The sequence below is a fragment of the Hylaeus volcanicus genome, chromosome 5 (genome assembly GCF_026283585.1).
Source record: "Hylaeus volcanicus isolate JK05 chromosome 5, UHH_iyHylVolc1.0_haploid, whole genome shotgun sequence".
Lineage (NCBI taxonomy): Eukaryota > Metazoa > Arthropoda > Insecta > Hymenoptera > Colletidae > Hylaeus > Hylaeus volcanicus.
The window spans coordinates 1,587,571-1,609,674 of record NC_071980.1 but is presented as its reverse complement, the minus strand read 5'-3'; the positions used below and the strand labels follow the sequence as shown (position 1 = coordinate 1,609,674).

The 22,104-nt window shown below is 36.9% G+C and overlaps 3 protein-coding genes across 12 annotated transcripts; 2 read left to right on the top strand and 1 right to left on the bottom strand.

Annotated features, from left to right (window-relative positions):
- Positions 1-132: 132 nt before the first annotated feature.
- On the top strand, positions 133-15,395 carry LOC128877336 (cAMP-dependent protein kinase type II regulatory subunit). Of its 3 annotated transcripts, XM_054124564.1 has the most exons (9): positions 133-621; positions 687-1,008; positions 1,462-1,553; positions 4,554-4,637; positions 5,355-5,461; positions 5,678-5,939; positions 6,571-6,729; positions 6,855-6,957; positions 7,280-15,395. In XM_054124564.1, the coding sequence occupies exons 2-9, from the start codon at positions 792-794 to the stop codon at positions 7,408-7,410; spliced, it is 1,155 nt and encodes a 384-aa protein (XP_053980539.1). In that variant the 5' UTR covers positions 133-621; positions 687-791; the 3' UTR covers positions 7,411-15,395. The 3 variants fall into 3 exon arrangements, with proteins under 3 accessions (XP_053980539.1, XP_053980538.1, XP_053980540.1); XM_054124563.1 differs by having other exon boundaries at positions 133-1,008; XM_054124565.1 differs by lacking the exons at positions 133-621; positions 687-1,008 and adding an exon at positions 1,042-1,236.
- Positions 12,408-17,161, bottom strand: LOC128877338 (uncharacterized). Of its 2 annotated transcripts, XM_054124567.1 has the most exons (7): positions 16,975-17,161; positions 16,706-16,845; positions 16,427-16,625; positions 16,209-16,352; positions 15,986-16,133; positions 15,797-15,902; positions 12,408-15,707 (listed from the first exon to the last, which is right to left on the bottom strand). In XM_054124567.1, exons 1-7 carry the CDS (start codon positions 17,020-17,022, stop codon positions 15,617-15,619), a joined length of 876 nt encoding a protein of 291 aa, XP_053980542.1. In that variant the 5' UTR covers positions 17,023-17,161; the 3' UTR covers positions 12,408-15,616. The 2 variants fall into 2 exon arrangements, with proteins under 2 accessions (XP_053980542.1, XP_053980541.1); XM_054124566.1 differs by having other exon boundaries at positions 12,408-15,902.
- LOC128877334 (uncharacterized) lies at positions 17,041-21,538 on the top strand. Of its 7 annotated transcripts, none has more exons than XM_054124559.1 (9): positions 17,041-17,167; positions 17,611-17,669; positions 17,813-17,897; positions 17,972-18,304; positions 18,383-18,718; positions 18,793-18,914; positions 18,994-19,326; positions 19,406-19,833; positions 19,904-21,538. In XM_054124559.1, exons 3-9 carry the CDS (start codon positions 17,817-17,819, stop codon positions 20,329-20,331), a joined length of 2,061 nt encoding a protein of 686 aa, XP_053980534.1. In that variant the 5' UTR covers positions 17,041-17,167; positions 17,611-17,669; positions 17,813-17,816; the 3' UTR covers positions 20,332-21,538. The 7 variants fall into 7 exon arrangements, with proteins under 7 accessions (XP_053980534.1, XP_053980531.1, XP_053980532.1 ...); XM_054124556.1 differs by lacking the exon at positions 17,041-17,167 and adding an exon at positions 17,174-17,399 and having other exon boundaries at positions 17,500-17,669; XM_054124557.1 differs by lacking the exon at positions 17,041-17,167 and adding an exon at positions 17,174-17,463.
- The last annotated feature ends 566 nt before the right edge of the window (positions 21,539-22,104 follow it).

The window sequence follows — 22,104 nt, the reverse complement described above, 5'->3', positions numbered from 1 at the left end:
ATGGAGTGTATTGAAAATAGACTTGAGAATCGGGCCTGTACATTTTCAATGCATCGTTATTTCTAATTTAATTTTATTTAAGATTACAGATATCGTACTAAATAATGTATTTAATTTCGTATGTACACGAATTATGTCGGAATTTGAACGGTTCGTCAGCCAATAAGAGGACCGATATAGATAACGTTGCATCAAAGAGCAATAGTTTCATTGGTTGAATGGTTGTGTGCATTTCCGCCAAAGTAGTAGTGTTGTGCAACGACTGCGTAAAGTTCACTATTGGTCTACGATCCGCATTATCGAGGTCGTCCAATAGTGCTCGATTTGGCTACAGTTCGCCAGTTAAATGTTCAACACGATCCCTCTGTTAATGTCAAGACCCGCGCCGTGAAATAGTCGCCATCTTTGCGACCGAGTCGCATCCCCTCGATTCGGTCTGTCGTATTGTTCGCGCAGCTTTATGTTGTGTCGGATAGAAAAAAAATCGTTGAAAATTGGTGACGAAACGGGCAAAGCGGTTCAGTGAGACCGGATAGCTTTCAAGCTTCGCCGAGAGTGTAGCCCAGCACGAAGAGCGAACGTTACGTGTGGGGCTTACGTTCTCCTGGCCTCGCGAGCGCAGTAAGTACGTGACAGAAATTTTTGGACGTTTTGACAAGTGACACATCGAGTTGTGGGTTGATTAGACCGAGTGGTGATAATAGACCAGCTCGCGATTCATCGGCCGGACCGTTAGTTACCGGCGTATGCCATTGTAACGTGTCGACGAAGATCGTTTCGGTGGGAGAAAAATGAGTTGTCAACGCAACGCTGGCAAGATCACGGTGCCAGACGAGCTGCGTGACATTCTGTTGGAGTTCACGATCAGCTATTTGCTGGAGCAACCGGTGGATATCATCGAGTATGCGATAGGTTTTTTCACGCAACTTCGGGAAAGCCGTCAGACTCAGTTGATTCATCTCACTGCGCAGACCTGCTCCTCTACGCCGGACGAGTCTGTCGATGAAGGTGAGCGAGTGAATTTTCATTCGAGATGCGACTTCCCATCGCGTCGAGTATTCCTCTCGCAACCGAGCGATACGTGCAACCTGCCGCTTAGTTTTTAGCCCACCGTCGGTGTTATCGCGTCGATTTTGAAATTCGACCCTTTCGTTTGTCATTGTGAAATTCGACCGGTGTCAGCGATCCTCACGGTTTCGTGAACAAATTTCCATACACGCGCATCGATGGATATCGGTACGATTCTTTCCTCTCGATTATACGCGTATTTCTTATAAATTATTCATCGTTGTTTGAACACTTTGCATATGCTCTATTTACAATATCGCTCTGTTTATTATTGCCAGGTTGATAAATCGTTGGACCTTGATAGATCCTCGGAAATTATTTAACGAAAAAGGAAACACGTTGCGATCGCGAGTGATTTAAATGACGTACTCAAGGTTATTTCGCTCGTTACAGAACCGCCGCTCGGAAGGTTCGCGACGAGGAGGAAGAGTATCTTTACGGAAGCGTACAATCCTGAGGAAGACGAGGAAGACGATGGAGCTAAGGTAACGTTGACGAGTACTTGTTTCGATTATCAACATCTTTGCGTTCAACGCTCATCAATCCTTTGCAATACCCATACATTTATTATCGTGAGTACTTCGATTTTAGTTCCGTTACGCGAGGAATCATGTTGTCAGTAACATCTTCGAACGAAAGCTGCGTGTATCAAATCGATAATCGATTGATGCAATTTAATCGGTCACAGAGGGGGCGAGAATCGTGTCTCTGACATTGAGAACACCAACGATTCGGAAAAACACGCCGACATACGTTATCCCTTCACGTTAAATACGTTTGAATCGCGAAGGGATCAAAGAAAATCCTTTTATTTTCCGGTAGGTGTATAAGCAGTAGCACCATCAGGGCAGATACCACCCTTGCGGCAGAATTACTATTTACAATGTATAAAAGAAGTCTTAAAAAACATTCTACTTACAGATACAAATATAAAAAATGTTGCTCTATATCTTTGAAATTGCTAGTCGTGCCACTACGTGTAAGAGCTAAATATTGATGGCGTATGATTCCTTTAAATAATAACAGCGGTTCTAGAAAACGTTGCCTCTGGGGGCCCAAGTTTTATCATCCGAATACACGTACGTCGAATAGGTCGGCGCGTGCATACGTGAAACATAGAAAATAACATTTTTATCCTTCCCTATCGAAACACCACCGTATTCAGGCTGCGCGGGTGACGAAACGGGATGATTTACTTTGCTCGACGATGCGAACGATGTACCTTTGTGACGTCAGAGCGCGTGTTCGATAACCTGCTACCGACGTGACTTACATATGTGTAATATACATACGCGCACGTGAGTGTGTTTGTGAATTAGAGAGATAGAGAGAGGAGATACACGGGTAAGGCTCGTGGGATCGGGATCGTACTGCTCGAAAGCATTTCAAAAGCAACGTCGATCTCGATTATCGGGAACTTGAGCCGTTAAAACTGATCGGAAGAGCAACGACAAAACCTATACGGTGTACTGTCAGAAACCGACCATCTGATTAAATTCATTGCCGTCGGAGATAGTCGCGACGATGCGGGGGAGAATACTATGAACATATTCTTTCTTTCGCCAGCCATATGGTTTTCCAAAGGGATCAGGGTATGGGTACGATACGGACACGATATGGGTAAATTATATTCAATTTCGATATACGTGCATCCTTAACCTCGCAAAGGAAAGATTAGTTGTGCCACTTACAGAAACTTTAATAACCTCGTTTACTTTACCGAGAAAAAACATATGTAAGTTGTATACATCTTCTTTTACGGTACAAGTTTTCTCTGCGCTTCGTTTCGATTATAAGGTCTGCCTTCCGCAAGGGTCGCACCCCCTACTTTGCAAAAAAAAAACCGATCTAACTTTTGTCTCGTATTTTTAACCGCAGCGTTACAATCTCGCGTCTATTTCCGATAGACTACCCCGTGTCGTTTAACGATGAACACAATTTATCAACGTAAATAGGAGGACGAAGCCTTGAAAACACACTTTCGTTATAATTTTCGATTTTTTACGTGCTCACGTTTATCGAGGCTGCGCACAGCGATCGATATTCAATTAAATACTCTGTACCCGAAATTCATCGAGTCAAGCAAGAGTTTCCTACGATCCAGGGTTACGTTATTATGTACCGCGTATGCATCGAGTAACTTTGCGCGGTTCAAGATGTTAATTACGATGCGTTCGACTAGCATTGAATATTATGATGTAGATGTAGATTAAGATGTAGATGAATCAATTGAGATCCCTGTTCCGAGAACAAGAACGCGTAACGTAAGTTGTAGGTCAGCAAGAGACGTTTTCAGTAACTGTTGCTCGAAAAGACGAGCAACTAGAGTTAAAGGTCCACCAGCTCGACTTTTGTGATCGTTTCAATTCCCTTTCGAACTTAAATTGTACCAGACTTTATCCGAACAAGTTAGAAGATATGTACTAAGGTACACGTGCCATTCGTTTACGTAAAACTTTTAAAAAGATCTGTTGGGAGCAATAAAGATGTACTTGCTAAACTAGTATCATCTTACGAGAGGCAGAGCGTGGCGAAAAAACCGCAATGGAAACAAAAGAAGACTGATTATCGTCTTTAAGCACGACTGCGTCGAACGGAAAGGTCATAGAACGTGAAACGAAATTCGACCAGTTTTGTTTATCCCTGCCTTGGATTTCTAAAAAAAGCAGATCGCGATTCGTAACATCTGTAGGCTGAGTCGTAACAATTCTTTGATACAATCGGTTTCCTACGTAATCGATTACAGAGGTTTTACGGTGTCGTTTAATCTCCGGTTTCGCCCATCTCGTAATTCGAAATTATGATTTGCTTTTCGTAGTGTAGGTGTACGTGTGGAGGTTGGCGATAAACGGAACGTAAGATCGTAAAGGAGTTCGATTTTTCTTCTTTATTTTTTTAAACTTACCGTGCTGTATAATCTATTCACGTGTATCTAATGGGAAACCCTTTCTTTTTATATAACGGAGATGTGTTCAGGCCTGAGGTTTTCGATCGATTACGCTGCAATTAATTTATAATATCGACGCGTGCCACGCGACGATCATAATTCCTCGTGATATTTTCAGATTCCTGTTATTCGGATGATTGTTTGCGTTGTTGATTATTCATTCTCGTATTATTCGTTATGCGGGTCATTTGCCACACATGCTATTCGTATTGTTCGTTATTTACATTACGCGTATCATCCATCGTGTTTGTTGTGTATTATTATTTAATCTGCATTACGTATTATAATTTATGCTACAAAGTATCATTATTCGTGATGGTATTGATCGTGATTGGAACTTTTATTAATAGACCGTGGACGTATATGCAAATTCATATTTTCACAAATACAGAACAAGAATTGGAATTTAAATTAAAGTATGTTTAGTTCTTAACCACACACCCTCGGATACGCATAATTCGTCATGCGCAATTTATTGGCCGAATAAGTAATTGCTTAGGTCTTCTTTGATACTAACGTTGATATTCATCGTTTGCAGATGGTGCATCCGAAGAGCGACGAGCAACGGCAGAGGCTCAGCGACAGTGTTAAGAATAATTTTCTGTTTCGGGCCCTAGACGAGGTAAGTTAAACATAGTACGTACTCCGCTCTGCTCGTAATTGAAACGAAAATACAGATCGACCAGAGTTTGCGCCAACTCTTGGAAATGCCAGTGAATACGTGTAATCTACTCAATTGGGATTCAGTTTCAGAGGGAGACCTATCCAAGAGAGCCAAACTAACTTGATACAGATATAAACCTCCAATTATCGTCACCACGCCTCTCGCGTTATTTTTAATATTTTATTGTCCGTAACGCGATCTTCACTTTTTATTTTTTCTTCTTTTCCTTTTGTACACTGTATTCGTATCTCGATATACCCGAAGGGCTCGACCTCTTTATAATAAATAATAACGCGTACAGTTTTCATATTAATTCGATAATTTAATAATTGTATATCCTCGGAAGAAATTTAGAAATATGCCTAGACCTACTCTGAAATTCCTAAATTCTCGTGAATCGAGGTCTGCAACCCTGAGGAAGTCCTCTTACGACATCGTTCATCCTTGGCTCGATTTCCACGCGTTCCTAATAACTCCGAACGGATTCTTTCGAAACTAATTAATGTAACAGACACTTAAGTTTACGTAAGAGTGCACTTACTGTTCCCTTTTTGAAATTTCGCTGGAATTGTGACGATTGTTGTCGGTGTCCTTGAACGCTGGAAGACAGTAGATACCTAGTCTTAAGATATTCACGGCACGCGTACACGAGCATCGCACGAATTCTTTTCGCAGGAACAAATGGCGGACGTGCTGGACGCGATGTTCGAGAAAACCGTACAGCCGGGAGAATTCATTATTCGACAAGGTGACGACGGTGACAATTTCTACGTCATCGAGAGGTAATATTACATTTTACATCGTGATCGTAGTTTAAAATACATTACTGTTTACTAATATTTTATTTCGAATTAGTAAATGTCTGCGATGCTTTTTATTTTTATCGTTAAAAATTATCGAGAGAAGTTGGCGTTCGAAACAACTTCCAGTGAGACAATTGTACCTTATTCGATGAACCGAAAAGTGGATCGCTAGTCTTTGTTTCACTGCTCTTTCAGGGGAAAGTTCGAGGTGTACGTCAAAGATTCGCAGACGGGCGTTGAATCCATGATACACATGTACGATAACCGCGGTGCTTTTGGAGAGCTCGCTCTTCTGTACAAAATGCCCAGAGCGGCCACTATAAAGGCCGTCACGTGCGGTACATTGTGGGCCATGGACAGGCAAACTTTCCGACGTATTCTTTTGAAATCCGCCTACAAGAAGCGTAAGATGTACGAGGACCTCATCAACAAAGTCCCGATGCTCAAGTCTCTGGAGGTAAGACCGATGGAAATAGCTTTTTATAGGAATATAATGGTCGACTCCAAAGTCTCAGTCGTGCGAGTTAGAATCAATTGGAAAGACGGGGTCGGCCAACATTTGAAAGCGTTGTACTTGACTAGCTATAGCTATCGTTTACCTAAAACTTTCTGTACTCCATTCTTAGGCCGTTGATGAACTTTGGGCGAGATCCAAAGACGTTTAATCGCCAGAAATGTTGAACCGGATTTGATTCGTATTAGCAGTTTTCTACAATGGTATATTTATCGTATATTTCATCTACCTTATTTATCGGAGTCAAAATCGTGCATTTAATTCTCGCAAATTGAGGATTAAATGCATGTTCATCCCTGTTATTTTATACACTAATGATTTGCAATCCCTTGTTTGATTTGCGCAATATAGTAATACGGTATTATGCAGGATATATACAGAATGGACTGCGTAAATAGGATTACCTAAATATCTCTAGCATTTTTGGGTATATGTACAAACTATTTAAAGTATAGTATAGTAAATATTTAACACGACAATATCGTGACAAGAAGATGCTAAAACCTGAAGAAGTTGAAACGGTTCATGAGTTAATGCGATTATTACTCGACGATTAAACGTTATTTCTCTTTAGCCTTACGAGCGCATGAACTTGGCGGACGCCCTAGTACCAAAACAGTATTCGGCCGGTGAACAGATAATCAGGCAGGGCGATACTGCCGACGGGATGTACTTCGTCGAAGACGGCGTCGTTAGGATTACTATACTCGGAGACTACGGTCGCGAGATAGAGGTACGTTGACGTCCATTGCTTGGTACGACGAGTCTGCTACTACTACCGTGCGTGTTAAGAGACTAGCGGACTAATTACACTGTCAATTGTATAAATGTCATTTGGTATTCTATTTGCTACTGCAGATTAATAGAGTCCCTGCTGGTGGGTACTTGGGCGAGTTGGCGCTCGTGACACATAAACCTCGCGCTGCTTCGGCCTACGCTGTAGGCGACGTAAAGCTGGCCTGTGAGTACTCTTTCAATATGTTCCTGTACACGGTATTAGGTTACTGCCAAACATATGTTCGTTAACAAACGGAAAAGAAAAATTCTATTTTTGGAAACCCGTGTTCTGTATCAAAGTAGACAAAATGTATCGAGAGAGTTGTCTTTTGAAGAAGATTCTGGCCTTGCAGACCTTGCTTAAATTCCTTCGGTTAACTGGCTTTGGTTTTTTGAAGAAAAAAATAATGAGAAATTAGTATCCCAAGTGTGTGGATGACTGTGTATATGTGCAATTGATGAAACGCAGTTTTGTGACACATGATATTGAAAAATTATTTTTTCAGTTCTGGACGTTGAAGCTTTCGAACGCTTACTTGGGCCTTGTATGGAACTCATGAAGCGTAATATCGACGATTACGAGGATCAGCTAGTCAAAATCTTTGGCAGCAAAGCTAACGTTACCGATATCCGATGAACTGTCCATAAGTAGTGATACGATGCACTGCTGTACTAAAGACACGGCTTTCGTACAGTAATGTAAGATGAACACAAAAACTTGTACCACCCACTTATATGAATCTCATCCGCGTGTTTCAAGTTATCATCTCAAGTCGACTTTCGTAATGACTGTTCACTTAGACGTGTACTAGTAAGGATCGTCGTTAATAGTTACCAAGTTTGTACCTATGACACACACTGACGGATAAAAAAAGAAAACTTGTATAGGCTTCTCTCGACTATTCGTATTCGCATAACGGCACTGAACTCTCTAAGACTGCATCAGATCGTGAAATATTACCCTATCTTGTCATGTGCTCGATCGTATACAAGATAGTAATCTGAGTAACAAAATAGTATTCTCAAAAAAAAAGAAAAAAAAATATACTCGGATGATGCAACGTATCGACAGACTCGTGCAGTTTTCAAATAATGTACGTTTTATGGTACTCTATTCTTATACTCGACAGTTCGAGAGCATTATTCCGCTTTAACGCAAATATCAATAAAATAAATTGGTACAAGTGCTTCGATGATCTTTCTGGTCAAGACAAAAATTGAGATACCAATGGTGTATCTTACATTATGATTTTCTTCGTGATGTTGAAGGAGAGTTTTTATTGCTAACTTATTACGAAAATATAAATTTAGTTGTACTAAAAGATAAGAACGGAAATACACATTTCGAGATCCTGACGTTCGGTGTGTGTTTCTACGATGAAATCATAGCTATAACGCTATGCTAGGAGAATTAAATTAAATACAAAGGGCAGAGAGCACGACAGGCAAGTTAGAGCAATTACTAGTATCTATGATACCATTTTTAATGGAGAAAACGTAAGAGAGTATATTGTTTCAAATGTCACACGTTCCGTCTAATATTTACATAATAATGCCTGAGAAGAAAGCACTTCTTCTATCATAACTTTAACAGGATAATTTTCCTAATTCCCATGTTCCTAATTTTACGATTTGCTTTTTGCGTTAACGAGAAAGTATTACGAGACGTATACATATATTTATGTAGCGCACAATACAACATCCGTTCATTTAATTGTTTATAGACACGCACAACACATTGCGTTGAATCATTATATTTCTGTATTATTTATATTTGTTATCATCTATCATCATTTGTTACAATTTGAAATAGAGACGCTTGCTGTAGCGCACATCGCTATACATTTTCAATCAAAGAATAGTGCATTTTTTGATTAAATACGTTCAAGAGTAGTACTCTATCACCACAATGTGTTATTCGTCGTTTCCAGCATCTACATCTACCGTGCTGTTTCGTAAACGAACCATCTTCAAAAGTGTGGTACTATCGCCAGAAAAAAGTAATGAGAAATAAAAGCCTCTTCTTAATGCAGACTCGAGTGCGCGGTCATATCTTTCGCAGGATACGATGATTATCGCGGACGCGTGAAAAAAAGAAACAAGCAAAAGCGACATTTTTCTAATTCCTTTGTAATTTTTATCCATCTGAGTAGTACTGAGATCTTTATACTCACTGATACTGTACGAAATATATTGATTCGAACTACACGCGGCACTGGGATTGAAATGGGGCGAGCACTCTGGTCTCCGATACGTTCATGTGTGTCTTATCGGTGAATCCTGGTAACAGAATCGACCAAAAGAACCTATGAACCTATTTTTGTTACACGTGTATGATACACGTTATACATGTATGATATACGTCTAGCATCGTGATAAAGAAAAAGAAGAAAGGTGGTTTCAAACTAATTTGAACGTTGTGCGAACAAGTGCGTATGCTAGTCACTCTTCGTGGCCGCGTAAGATTGTCGTGTTTCTTTCGCGACAATCGCGCCGACCAGTCGGATGTAATTTTTATTACTACGAAACTATGTATTTACTGTGCGACTGAAACTCAATTATAAGCGATAAGCTTTCTAAATAATATCACAATCACGGGGAAAGGATAAGGAGACTAGTATATGTATACTGTACGAAAACTATGACAAGAATAGCATCAGGGTTTTACCAACGATACGGAGGGGAAATATCTTCACGACTTTAGAAATATTTTAAAAAACCGTCGTGTTTTACATGTTGGACTAAACATTTTTTAATTACTTCGTTTGCGAAAAAACAAACCAACATTATATTACATATAGACGGATATTTGGTTCTCTTAATAATTACATTTTTTTTTTAGTCGAATTTAAAATTATTGTTGATAACTTTTTAACTGATCAAAGTGTACGAAATATTTCCTGTTCTTTGCTGACACGAAAAGCATTAATGATGCATGGTATTTACTAGCAAAAGTTGCGTCGTCGATCATTTTACGAGGCCACCGTTGTCGACGCATAACAACTTTGTTTTCACGAATTTTTGTTTATAGATGAGTATACACGTATCGTACGCTTTGAAATACCTACGTTGCATTCACGCGTTCGTAAGAATGCAGCAACGAACGATTGCTATGTTTAACATTGCCGGAAATTCCTGTTTCGAATTCTGGTGATCGTGCCATCTTTCCTTTTTAGTTAATCGTTCTCGGATTCAGCGAAGTTTCAGCCGTGGTTCTTAGTCTTCCGCCGCATCTCCAGGCTGTGATATTATTTTCGGCAGAGTATTTCATTCCTTTCACGTAGGTCTATGTACGCAAAAAGATGTTTCTTGTTACGACAGCTTCCAGATAACCGAAAGATAAAGAAGACAAGGAGAACCCTTGATTATCGTGGAATCGAACCATTCCAAAGATAGGGTTGATCGATTATTGTTGACTGTTGATTGCATCGTTAAGGGCGACTAGGAGTTCCGATCGGCGACTCGAGTGACTTGATCGTTAATGTCTAATAGAAGAATCGGGCAATTAAGAGAAGATACGCGATATATATATGGCGGAAGATTATTCTCGCACACCGAATTGAAAAGTATATTTAGGCAAAGTACTCATCTGTGCGGAGCCAAGATTCGATAAATTAAATGTAAACGCTTAAGTAGAGTTGACCCAATTCAAGTTGTACTGTATGTATCTTTAATCAAGCGTGTAGTTTCTTCTACATGTGCTGCGTGTTGCCCTTCGTGTGTGTGAGTGTGCGTGACGACCGAGCCAGTAATTTATTACTTGATTTGCATGAACCGTTGTCAGGAAATTTTCGTCCGAACGGTTGTACGTTTCGTGTCATCATCATTGAAAGTAATCGCCGGTAAAATAACTAATTCGCTGAAGCTATGCGAATGAATCTCGCGTAATTATAGGACGTACGCTTTACCGTGCCGGAGGGTTCCTTTTCTCATTTGCTTCCGAACGAGAACGGCGATCATGTAAATTCGCGGACACGTCGGTGGTCTGCTCCGAGTCCACGAGATCGCGACTCGTTCTTATCAGTCTAGTCCAGAATGACGCGAAGAATATTTCTGGCTAAGTAAACGTGTACCAAGTCAGTTTGATGGGTTGCGCGGCCAATTATATGCTTCTGAAGCGTCGACTATCACAATTTAACGCAAATCGCTATAAGAGAAAGGCAATATCGACGTATCACCTAATCGATATTTGCTCTCACCTCGCTGAAAGTGTTTGCGAATATTCCGAGACCCGCTGCGGCTAACGCTCCGAGAAAGACTAATTTCATGCGTGAATAAATTGTCAGGATCATATCGATGCACTCGTGAGGCATCACCTATACCCTGATTAGATTTCTGAAATCGACGCTTTGATTGACGCGCTCAAAGTGCACCACCGGAACCCATCGGGTTCTTCGTACGCAATTTCTGTTTTCCACGTGTATCGATATCAATGTCCGTTCCATTAAAAGACCGCGCTGTTATAACGCCGGCACGCACGATGGCTGTCTAAGTGAAACAGTCTCTTAGCGTCGGACCAATACCTTATAAAAGAGCAACGGAGTTTGCAACTATTTCCCTCGTGCTATTACTCTTACCTCTGTCTCGATTTTCTTTGTAATCGTTTATCTAAAACGATCGTGTACCGTGTTAGGCAAACCTCAAGTGTATCGAAGTGAACAACAGTATATAAAATAACTGAAAATATAGAGTCTGTAGCGTCTCGACTGTCTCTGTATTTAGACAATGGTAAATTCGCTATTGCTCGCGTGATCGCAGCGAGGGCGAAAGATATTGATCGCTCAAGACCATCTCCACCATATCATTTGGCTAACCCTCGTCGCTATGTACTATTTCTTCGTGGTTTTGAACTAACGAAAGAGAATAAAACTAACGTGTAGTGTTTTATTTGAGTGTATATATATATGATGAAATTTTTGTTTGTTGCAAAGTCATTACTTTGTTATAATTCAAATTTTTATTTAAACCGAAATGGGTAACTAGTTGTTTACATTTTTTGCTTGATGAAATTTATCCTGGGAGATGTGATCTTGAGCGACTAAACAATTTATCCAACCTGTGTAATTTGTTACGCGTGCAAAAACTCTGTACCAAGTATATAGTCTGGAGGTACGTCAACAGATCAAAATACGCTCCGTGATAGAGAAAATGTCCCGAGAGTGAAATTCTCTCCAAGTTTCCGATGCTTTAAGCGAAGCAATATAAGCGATCAGCTCGATTGCGTATCGACAATCGTCCGACATCATCGCATGAAAGTCTCATACGATTAAAATGAGGCATATTTTTATCTAGATAACGAATGAAGCTCTTTCTAGAGGAAACTTCTATTGACGAGTCACGAATAAAGTTTGATCTGGATGAAAGTCTGTTATTAAAGTGGGTCTTGAATCAAATACTATTTGTTATTTAAATAACCGTTTAATAAATATTTCTTCGCTATGTATGTGACTTCTGTGTAGCCCAAAAAGACAAGAATTAGGAGAAAATTATTTGAGTAACGATTAACGTTTTCTCGAGAGTCCTTTATTTGAGCGGAGAGCTTTATCTAGATAAAAATTTATTTGAAATTATCCCAATAGCGCCCAATTCTGCACACAATGCAACTGTCACGCCTATTTATCGATCATCTTATAATTATCGCACTCGTATTTCCGTAACTGAAACGAGGAATATTCCTTTCGGTTAACAAACATGTTAATGCGATTGGAACAACGATTCGTTACGTTCTTGCTTAATTTGACAGCGATGTTGTACCGCGACGTTCCACGGAAGGTTCGTTCGCTATCGAATAGCGTGTCGCATGCAGGCCAGGGGAATTAACAATATTTTGTATATTGAAACCAGAACGAGTGAAAAAAGTCCTGTTTTCGTATGTTGCGTCGACCCGTTAGGTCCTTCGATTCGAAGCTAACTAAGCGAAGAATTGTTCTACTCGTCTAATGAATGTTTAACAGATATTCGTGTGTATGTAAGTCTCAGAATGTTAATCGCGATATAACCGATAAAATATCCATCGGCATTCTCGTTTTGCGTACCGTGAAGTCTGAAGCAGCAGAGAAGGATCACGGCGCGAGTTCAATGCCCCGCAAATTACCATGGAAAGAAGGCTATCGGGTGAAACGGAATTGATACAAAGAAGCTGGCTTCAGATACGTAACGTAAATTTAACGCGTGAGAAATGTTTGTCCTTTGCTGAGGGCTTAGATACCGCGACGATGCGACTTTGTAAAAGAATGCGTGCATGAGACCGACGGTCAAAATTCGTTGACCGTCCTGTGTTAATGGAATTGCACCGGTACAATTTGCAGAGAGGCTGTCTACGATCCGATGACGCGCTAAATAAAATAAGTCATATTATTGTAATATTATCAGGGTATCGAATGGTTGAAAAAGTTCTCAAAGACGTGACCGTCGACTTTGTCGAATGACTCGGCAAGTGATGAGAACCGCCGTACGCCGAAGATGGGCAAACTGCTCATCTAGATAACAAATTTCGTATAACGAATAAAAGATGATCAATTTTCCATTGGTTGTATGTTCTATAAAAGTTAAAGTCAAATTATTGTTAAATTCTTTGAAAAACAGAACTTTTATTCGTCATTTATTGTTCCAATAAAATGTTGCTAATCTTTGTCGCACGCGGAAGTTCAAAAAGAAAAATACAAGATAATTCCAATAACGTGTCCGTCAGCGAGATGATAGGCCGTGTAGCAAAATTATTCCGAGCGGCTTTGAGTATTTACCAGCATTCTAACGTTTATACGTTTTCTGCCTATGACTGCAATCCGTTCTTTCGCGAGCAAATTATTTGAATGCTTTGTGTATTATGCGAGAGGAATTGCGATCGAGTAGAGTAACTGCGCGGTTATAGCCGTGAAACATAGACGATTTAAGTTTACTAACATGCAGAGCGTCCCTGCGTGGTACAATCGCTAAAAGAAGATTTGAGTTATTCTTGTTGTTTAAATAAGTCGACTTATTTTCAAGCGAGGAACAATTTATTCTTTCTTTCGGTGAATTTTGCCATATATTTCGAGATACCCCTGTAATATCGAATCATTTAATGTTGTAATCGTATCGACTATTTTGCGTGTCCACCGAGCAAAACAGCCGTATTTTCATAATCGCAACAATAATATTCTCGAGATTGTCACACTTCTGTCCCTGTTATATTTGTTGATGCTCAAGTCGCATCGTTATTGCAAGTCCGAGCGAGCTGGTGATATCGCTCCGGTGCGAGGTCCACGAGAGATGTACGTTTTAAGCTGGATAGATTTTATACACGTATACGCTTACGTAAGGATGTCTCTCTCGAGTTACAAAAATGTTTGTGAACTATAAAGAAACAAACAAACAAAAAAAAAGAAGATAGTAATTATTGTAACGTACTTAACGTTTTTTCCGTTTCACGATGTGTTGTAGCGTAAAACAGACGTGCACATACGTATATATACATATAGATATATTATATATACACAGAATTATATATTAGATATGTCGTTATATATATACATATATGTCGAGACTCGTTTCCAGCTGGTCTGATCGGGTATTACTTTAATAATTATAAATTGCGTTAACCTGGCAGCGATGCGATTGCGAAGTAACATTATAGAAAGTGACGCGTGCAATCATATAATTTATTGTATAGCGCGCACTGTCATGCCGACGACAGTTTAGCGATCTGTAGTCCATTGGCGATGAAAGTGGAAAGGTGCACTAGTTGATACTTCTGTTGTTCGATTCATACAGATAATTATATGCGATTATACGCGATTGGATAATCGTGTGGTAACCGGATCTGTAACTTAACAACTGGCGTATGAGACTCTTTTTTTTCTCTAGATGAATATGGAAATTGAAAATCAATTGTTACATTATATGAATTGTTCTTTCAAGTACAGATATATAAGAGGATATAGGCTTAATCGGTTACCAATTCGTTCCTATTTGTTAATGTTACTAATTAAACTGAGAGACGAGTCTAAAGCACGCACGAGTGTAGGCACACGCAATTAAATTTAACAAGTACCAGGAATATTTATCCGTTAATTTTCTACATTGAACCAATGAACATCGATCTCTTTTTTTTTTTTTCATTAAAAATTGTTGCCATGTGAAGGTGCTATCGACAGAATTCAATGTGATTGTACTGAAGCGAATATCAGATATATACAATGGAGAACTACACGGTGTGTTTACCCATACTCGATTAGACAATGGTACGTAGCTACTACATGCTTCTTACACAGCATCACTGCCGGATTAAGTACCGGTGTTACTCTCTTTTTGACGAGCATACCTAATTTGACGTTAAAAGTTTTGGCACATCAATATTGTCAAACCTGTACTTTTAGTTGGTCGTACAAATTCGTTGACTATGTTCACGAAAAAGTCACTACTCTGACGTCTTGCTCTCGTATACTTACTCAAATTGCTCATAATGGTACATGTATTTCTACGAATACAATGTTTACTGTTACCATTATGAAGAAACGTTACTTATTTGTTTATTTACCCGACGCGAGTTCGTATTCGAGAAGCGAGAAACATTAGACGTACAGTGTACTATGAATAGATAGTATAATGAAAATTAATATATAATAAATGAATGGATCTGTACACATCCAATGTATTACTCTGAATGTAATCCCCCTTCCCGCTTTTTTCCCCGAGTAGGTTTCCATCAAATGAAACTATTGTATTGTAAACAATATCTCGTTCAATTTATTGCTTCATTTAATAATTACATAATTAATTTTTTAATATTTTCTTATTTATAGTAATAATTTTCTATTGTTTCTTCGTTTTGCTTGTCTTTCCATACTTCTTTAAAATTATTTCTAATCGCGATTAAGCGTAAAAAGGTTATACACTTCAAAAGAGACCATCTCATTTGCTCCTGTTCCTCGCTGTTTCCTTCCATATATCTGTCTAATATATCATAGTTTAAGTATAAATTCATTGATTCTGTGCTATTCATCTTAAGAGTACAGTTGGTATTGTTAATTTTTACAACATACTCTGTTGCCACAACTTCTGAACCAAGAAGAAGATTAAAATGACGTGCTGTTGTATTGGGATGTAATATAAATATACTATTCAGAGGTGATGCAATTTGGTTTTTTCCTAATGAAGTCAAATTTACAAAATTAATATTTCAATTGCCAACTATGGTTAATGTCTTGTACGATAATACATAGAGTACATACTATCTCTCAATGATAGATAAGACATGATAGAAACAGATAGTTGTTGTTGAATATGTATAATGTTTTTAGCTATTGAGTTCCTTATGAGCTGAGCATCTTCCATTATATAAACACTAGCTGCAGGTATTCTTTCAACGACAGATGGTACCTTTGACAAAAATAAAAATCAATCAAAATATTATGGTTGATTTTCAAATCTTAAAATAAATCTTATAATATTTACCAATGTGATTAGGCTATGTGAATTATTTAGTTTGGTATCGTACCAATGTTTGTAGTTCCAATCTAACACTTCAAAGTTGTGATTTATTAATAACCAACTTATCAAGGTAGGTCCTACATGAATTCCTAATACTGTTTTTGGTATCTGAATTAGTTTACAAAATTACGTGACTTTCACATAAAAGTATATTAAAGCAAGTTACATGAATATATCCATACCTCATTCATTTGAATGTCAGGTGTTACTGTGTACCTATCTGATTGTTTTCCACTATTATTTGTGATAATTGAAGTACAAAATTTGTATATTGCATTATTCTTAAATCCATCTATTGCAAATAAATCGTCCAACGATTTGTAAGGTCCATTTGTATTGCGTTGTGCTATTATTTTTTTAGCAATTGATGGGTAAACATATCTAGTGCAGATTATGATAAAATATTGAATTTAATGAATTCAATTATTATTATTGATTAGGTTAACTTATAAATTACTCACTTCTCTAATTCACTTTTATTACTTTCATTTGCTACTTTTAAAATTCTGTTTTCTTCCGGAAAAAATTTTATTTTCATCTTACTTATAACCTTCTCTTTGGCTGTTGTAGAATATGCTTGATTTGGATGAATCCATAGTTTCTACAAAAGTAAATTTTTTATTTACATATTATTCTACGTTATTTAAATAATAAGTGCATTCGAAACGTAGGAAAACATAAAAGGAAAAAGTGGGAAACAATATAAAAACAGAACTGTTTTCGAACTTACCTCGTGCAAGTCAAATCTACGAATAAAGTTAAACAATATCCTTATCATCGTATGTTCGTATTTCTTATTAGTATATTATTATCGTTGATACAATACTGTTACTAAATGTAACATTTATTTTACTAATATGTAACCTTCATTATTTCGTATTGTAGTCAGAATAAAATTTAGCAAGATTGTGTCGGTATTACAGGTTAGTGCCGGTATACTGTAACTTTTCAAGTTTGTCTATTTGACTATAATCATGCTATTCTTTCGATTGACAATATGAACAAAGGATAAGTTATTCATGTGGAAATATTTAAAAGTAAACAAAAGTGTATTTAAATAGATATAAAATTATGTAACAATAACAAAAATTATTCATCATAATAAGTAGTTTTCATACGTTTGTTTACAACCTGTTCCTAAGTGTACTATTTTGTGTATGTATTTATAATTAATTTATGTATTAAATTAGAAGAACGAAAAAGAGAACTATTTGCCAAGGTAACATAAATTTCAATAGATTTGTTTGAATTGTAGGTGAAAGTAGAAAACTCCAAATTAATTTTAAGCACGTGTCCCATTGCGAATTTGTAGTTTCTCGTAAAATAATTCGATAAAATGATTATTGTAAATTATTCAACATGCAAGGTGGTGGATACATCGTAAGCGCCGGGATAAATATGTTGGCAAGTAGCACAACCATTACGGTAAGTTTTCTGATGTATATACTATAATAAATGTAAACTCAACGAAGTGTTAGGTTAGATTGACCATAATTTTATTTAATACAAAATCGGTCGAAGTATTGAAATATTTATCTAACGAGTAAACATTTCTTTTACTGGTTTAGCATAATGAGCAGCAAAGCAAACACTCCATGTAAAACTGTTGCTACAAGATCTGAAAAAAATACTGTGGAAAGCAAACAACATTTGGTAATGTACAGTTAAGATATTTTCCCGATTGTTTATGAATTTTTCATCACATTAATTGTGTAATATCTTTATAGCCTTCTCATGAAGTACCTACAGAAGGTATTATTTTATATGATGATTGTAATACTCTGATAGAAGTTACTGTGAAAGCAAATGGTCGAAAACGTACATCAACAATGGTTAGCAGCAGTCCCACCAGTCACAAAGCAGTAGAGGAGAAAAGAAGACCCAGTAGCAGTGGTGATTCTCACCAAGGCTGGTGTCAAATTTTAAGAGAACAAAATCGAGCAACTGTAAAGCAAAGTCTGCAACAATTAGCTGGTCGAATTCCAGCTGCAAAGCCATTAAAACATGCAACTGAGACTAAAGAAATGAAGAAAAATTCTAAAAGTCATCAAAGACATGAAGTTAGTACTTACTATTTTATATGTATAAAATTCATAAGGTGCTCAATCACAAATATTTTCTTTCTTGATTATATTTAGAACAAACACTTGGATGAGATTCCTGTCAAACAATCAGCTTCACAAAAAAGAATAGAAGAACAAATCAAAGTTACACCATGTACTACAAATCCATCTACTACGTCTGTTCCAAGTTCTGTGGATTCTATTCTAGTTGTCGATAGAGGAGTACAATGTGGTGGAATATTTGATTGTAGCGATGATAGATTTGGTGCATGCAATCCAGTTCGTACATTAGGTTTTTTAATGAAGGAATTGGAACACTTAATAAAAGATGATAAAGCTAGTAAAATTTTTACTGATATGGAACAGGCATTGCTTAGGATACCAGCAGAATCTGGAAAAACATCATTTGTGGTATGTTTATTGAAATTTGTAAAAAGAATTAGTATTAAAAATGTTATGTACTTAAGCAATGTTACTTATAACAGGATATAGAGGCCATGACGCTTCGTACAAGATTAGAAGCAACTACAATCCAATTGGAAGAAACAAGTAAAAAAATGAATACAATGTGTGAAACATTGCGTGAAGAACGGGATTGCTTCCAGCGGTATGTATTTTTAGTGAAAAGTTGACCATGCATTGGAATCGTTATGAGATAGAGTTATATGCTTCCTATTTTATATTAGACAAGTTCATAAACAAGCTGTAATGTTGAATGAAGCTCGAGAGAGACAGTTAGACTTAGAAACGACTATAAAAACATTGAAGCAAGAAGTACAAGAAGCAATGAAAACAACTCATGCTAAAGATAAAATAATTACTGAGTTAAAAGAAGAGATTAGGGGTCATGAATTCTGCCAAAAAGTTATAACGGATTTGAGAACAAATCTTGCTGAACAAATAGAACTTGCAAGACAAAGGCACTTAGAGGTGCAATACTTGACTCTTGAAAAAGATAAACTTACCGTTTTGTGTTCGTACAAGGATTCGTTATTGAATGAACTTCGCAATGCAATCAAGTTAGTTGGACTACGATTAATTTTAAGCTCAAGTCTATTTTAATAAGGTTGTATAATAAGTATCTTTCTCGTATCTTAGGGAGTTGCAAAACCAAATTACCGATCAGTTAAGTAATTTAAACATGTATGTTCACGAAGAAAGTATCAATCCGCAAGGTTCATTGGTTCACGGAGGTCTTGCATGTTCATCCCCAACTTCTACTTCTTCTCGCGAATCAAATATACCTACTTCTTGGCATGATATATCCGATGTTTCCTTGTCTACCGTGGATCATATACCATCGAAAAATAGAGATGTAAACAAGTTTTTACACAAACCAGACAAACCATCGGCTAGTACCGAAAATCATTTCGGAAATTTTGAAAAGAACGAAACAAAAAGAATTAAGGAACCTCAAACTAAAGATTCCGCTAATTTAGAGTTTATTAGTTTACCTGGTGGAGAATCTTCGCTTATGCTTTTATCCTCGTACAAAGATCTTGGTTGCACAGAAATTAGCCAATCAGGTAACTATGTTCAATATATATATATTACGATTATTCCAATAAATTTAGGTGCATAATATTTTGCTTCAAGGTCACAAGGGAAACGAAGACGTAACAACGCACAATAACAAAAAGACTGATAATTTACGTAATTCTAAGAGCGTCGATAAAATGTCTTTGTCAGAATGTTTAAACTCGCCTTCTGAAAAAACTCGTGAAAAAGAAGCACGTGTAAATGATACACCTAAAAATCGAAAGTCATCAGGATTACACAAAAAACAAAGTTATGAGAAAAAATCTACTTTAATCGACGATAGCTCTAACATTTTAGAAAATAATTTACCTCAAAATCTATTACGTACTGCTATATCGGAACAGTTCCAGAATATGTTCCACGACATTAGGACTCAAAGTAGAATGCCTGTTAATATACCGAGTCCGCCAAGGAATTATCCTCATCCTAATTGGATCGATAATACATTATCCAGTATCAGTGCTGCTTCTGAATTAACCCTTTAGTTGTAAACATCATATTCATATGCTGTCTCGAGTTCTACACTCCATCGATCGTTTTTCAATCGGAGCGTGTTACAGCTAAAGAGTTAATTGCGATGCGATGAAACACCTAAAACTGCATCGATTCTTTTTGTAAGATAATAAGCAGCATCTTCATCCAATGAAATTATTTTTTTTATCTACAGAAACTCAGTTTCAGGAAACATAAAAATTAAATTATATTTTTATGATCTCAATGATTTAACAATATAATTTTAAGTAATAATTTACAGGAGATATTTATATATATATATACATAGTATAAATTGTATCGATTTCTGGCTTACATGTACTTTCCTATTAATATATGTATATTTGCTTTTAACTTGTAAATCTAAGTAAAGTTTATACACAAGAATACATGTAATTTAAAAAAATATTTTTATAAATATACGTTATAATTATTAATTGAAAGGAGGGTAGAAAAGGCTTTAAAAGTTACATGTAACACAACAGTGTTACGTGTATTAATTGTACACAATTTAAGGAAACTTTGTAGGGCAACACAATGGCGTTAATACCAAAGTATTACACGACCATGTTATAACGATGTCTTGCAGTGTTGGTGTATAAGATAACGTGAGACTGATAATTCTTCAAAAAGTGTTGATAGTTTAATTGATAATAATTTAACAAATAAAATATAATACGTTCGTTTTATAATAAACAATACACGTGTTATATTTAATACCTCCGCGTCTCTTAGTAAATTCTTACTAAGAAATTGCAAGGACACAATATAAATATGACATGAAAAACCAGGTGTATATATATATATTTTTTATCACATATGTATATATACAAGTAAAGTATAATACTTATATTTTGTAAGTCTTAATAGGATTAAAAGGGAACATTTTAGTACACGTAAAACATTCATCAATTTTGCATAAAGATGCCTTGAAATACATATACATGTTTCCCAGTAAGCGTGTACATGTGTACTCTCTCTTTGCGAAAAATTCGATCTTTTTTTTTTTATGATTATTTTCTGTTTCTAGCGACCGAGAAACGTCATCCTCTAACAACTATCGTAATACGAACACAGTCCTAACATTCGATGCGCATAAAATAAGTAATGTTAACTTCGAGACGAAAAAGACTGTCTTCGCATTGAATGTTTTCGATGAAAATTGCGATAAAACGTGAAATATTAAAAACGTTTATTTGATACGTGTTCGTTTTTACGAGGAACCTTCCTCGAAAAACTTCCAGTGGAAATTTCCTATTCTCCATACTTTACACTTTGCACAAGTTAAGAAAAATCGCAAATTTGACACATTTTGATTTTTCGCGCCACTTTCACGTTTTTCTAACGGACTGAACATATCTCTAGTTCGAACACGATGAGAAACATTTGCGCCCTCGAAGAAAATTCCTTCGTATTTATGAGATATCGAAAGGTTAATGTTCCTTTGTCGGATACGTATACTTTCACGTACAAGTCGGTACGGTTTTCCTTACATCATTATTCGAAGTGTCTTAAAAACATAAATTATTTGATATTTTTTTTTAATGCTTCTCGATGGTTTCCTTAATTAATTTTAGAAACGTTATTTTAAACTCATAATATAAAAAGTCTATTCTACGAAGAAGATAGAAATCGAAGATCGATAGTAGCGACAATTACGGAAGAAAATCGTATGCGAAAATCAGATATCGACATTTCTCGAAAGTTTCATAATGGTAGAGGTATTCAGTGTACAAACGAATTCTTGTGGCGTCGACATACATAAA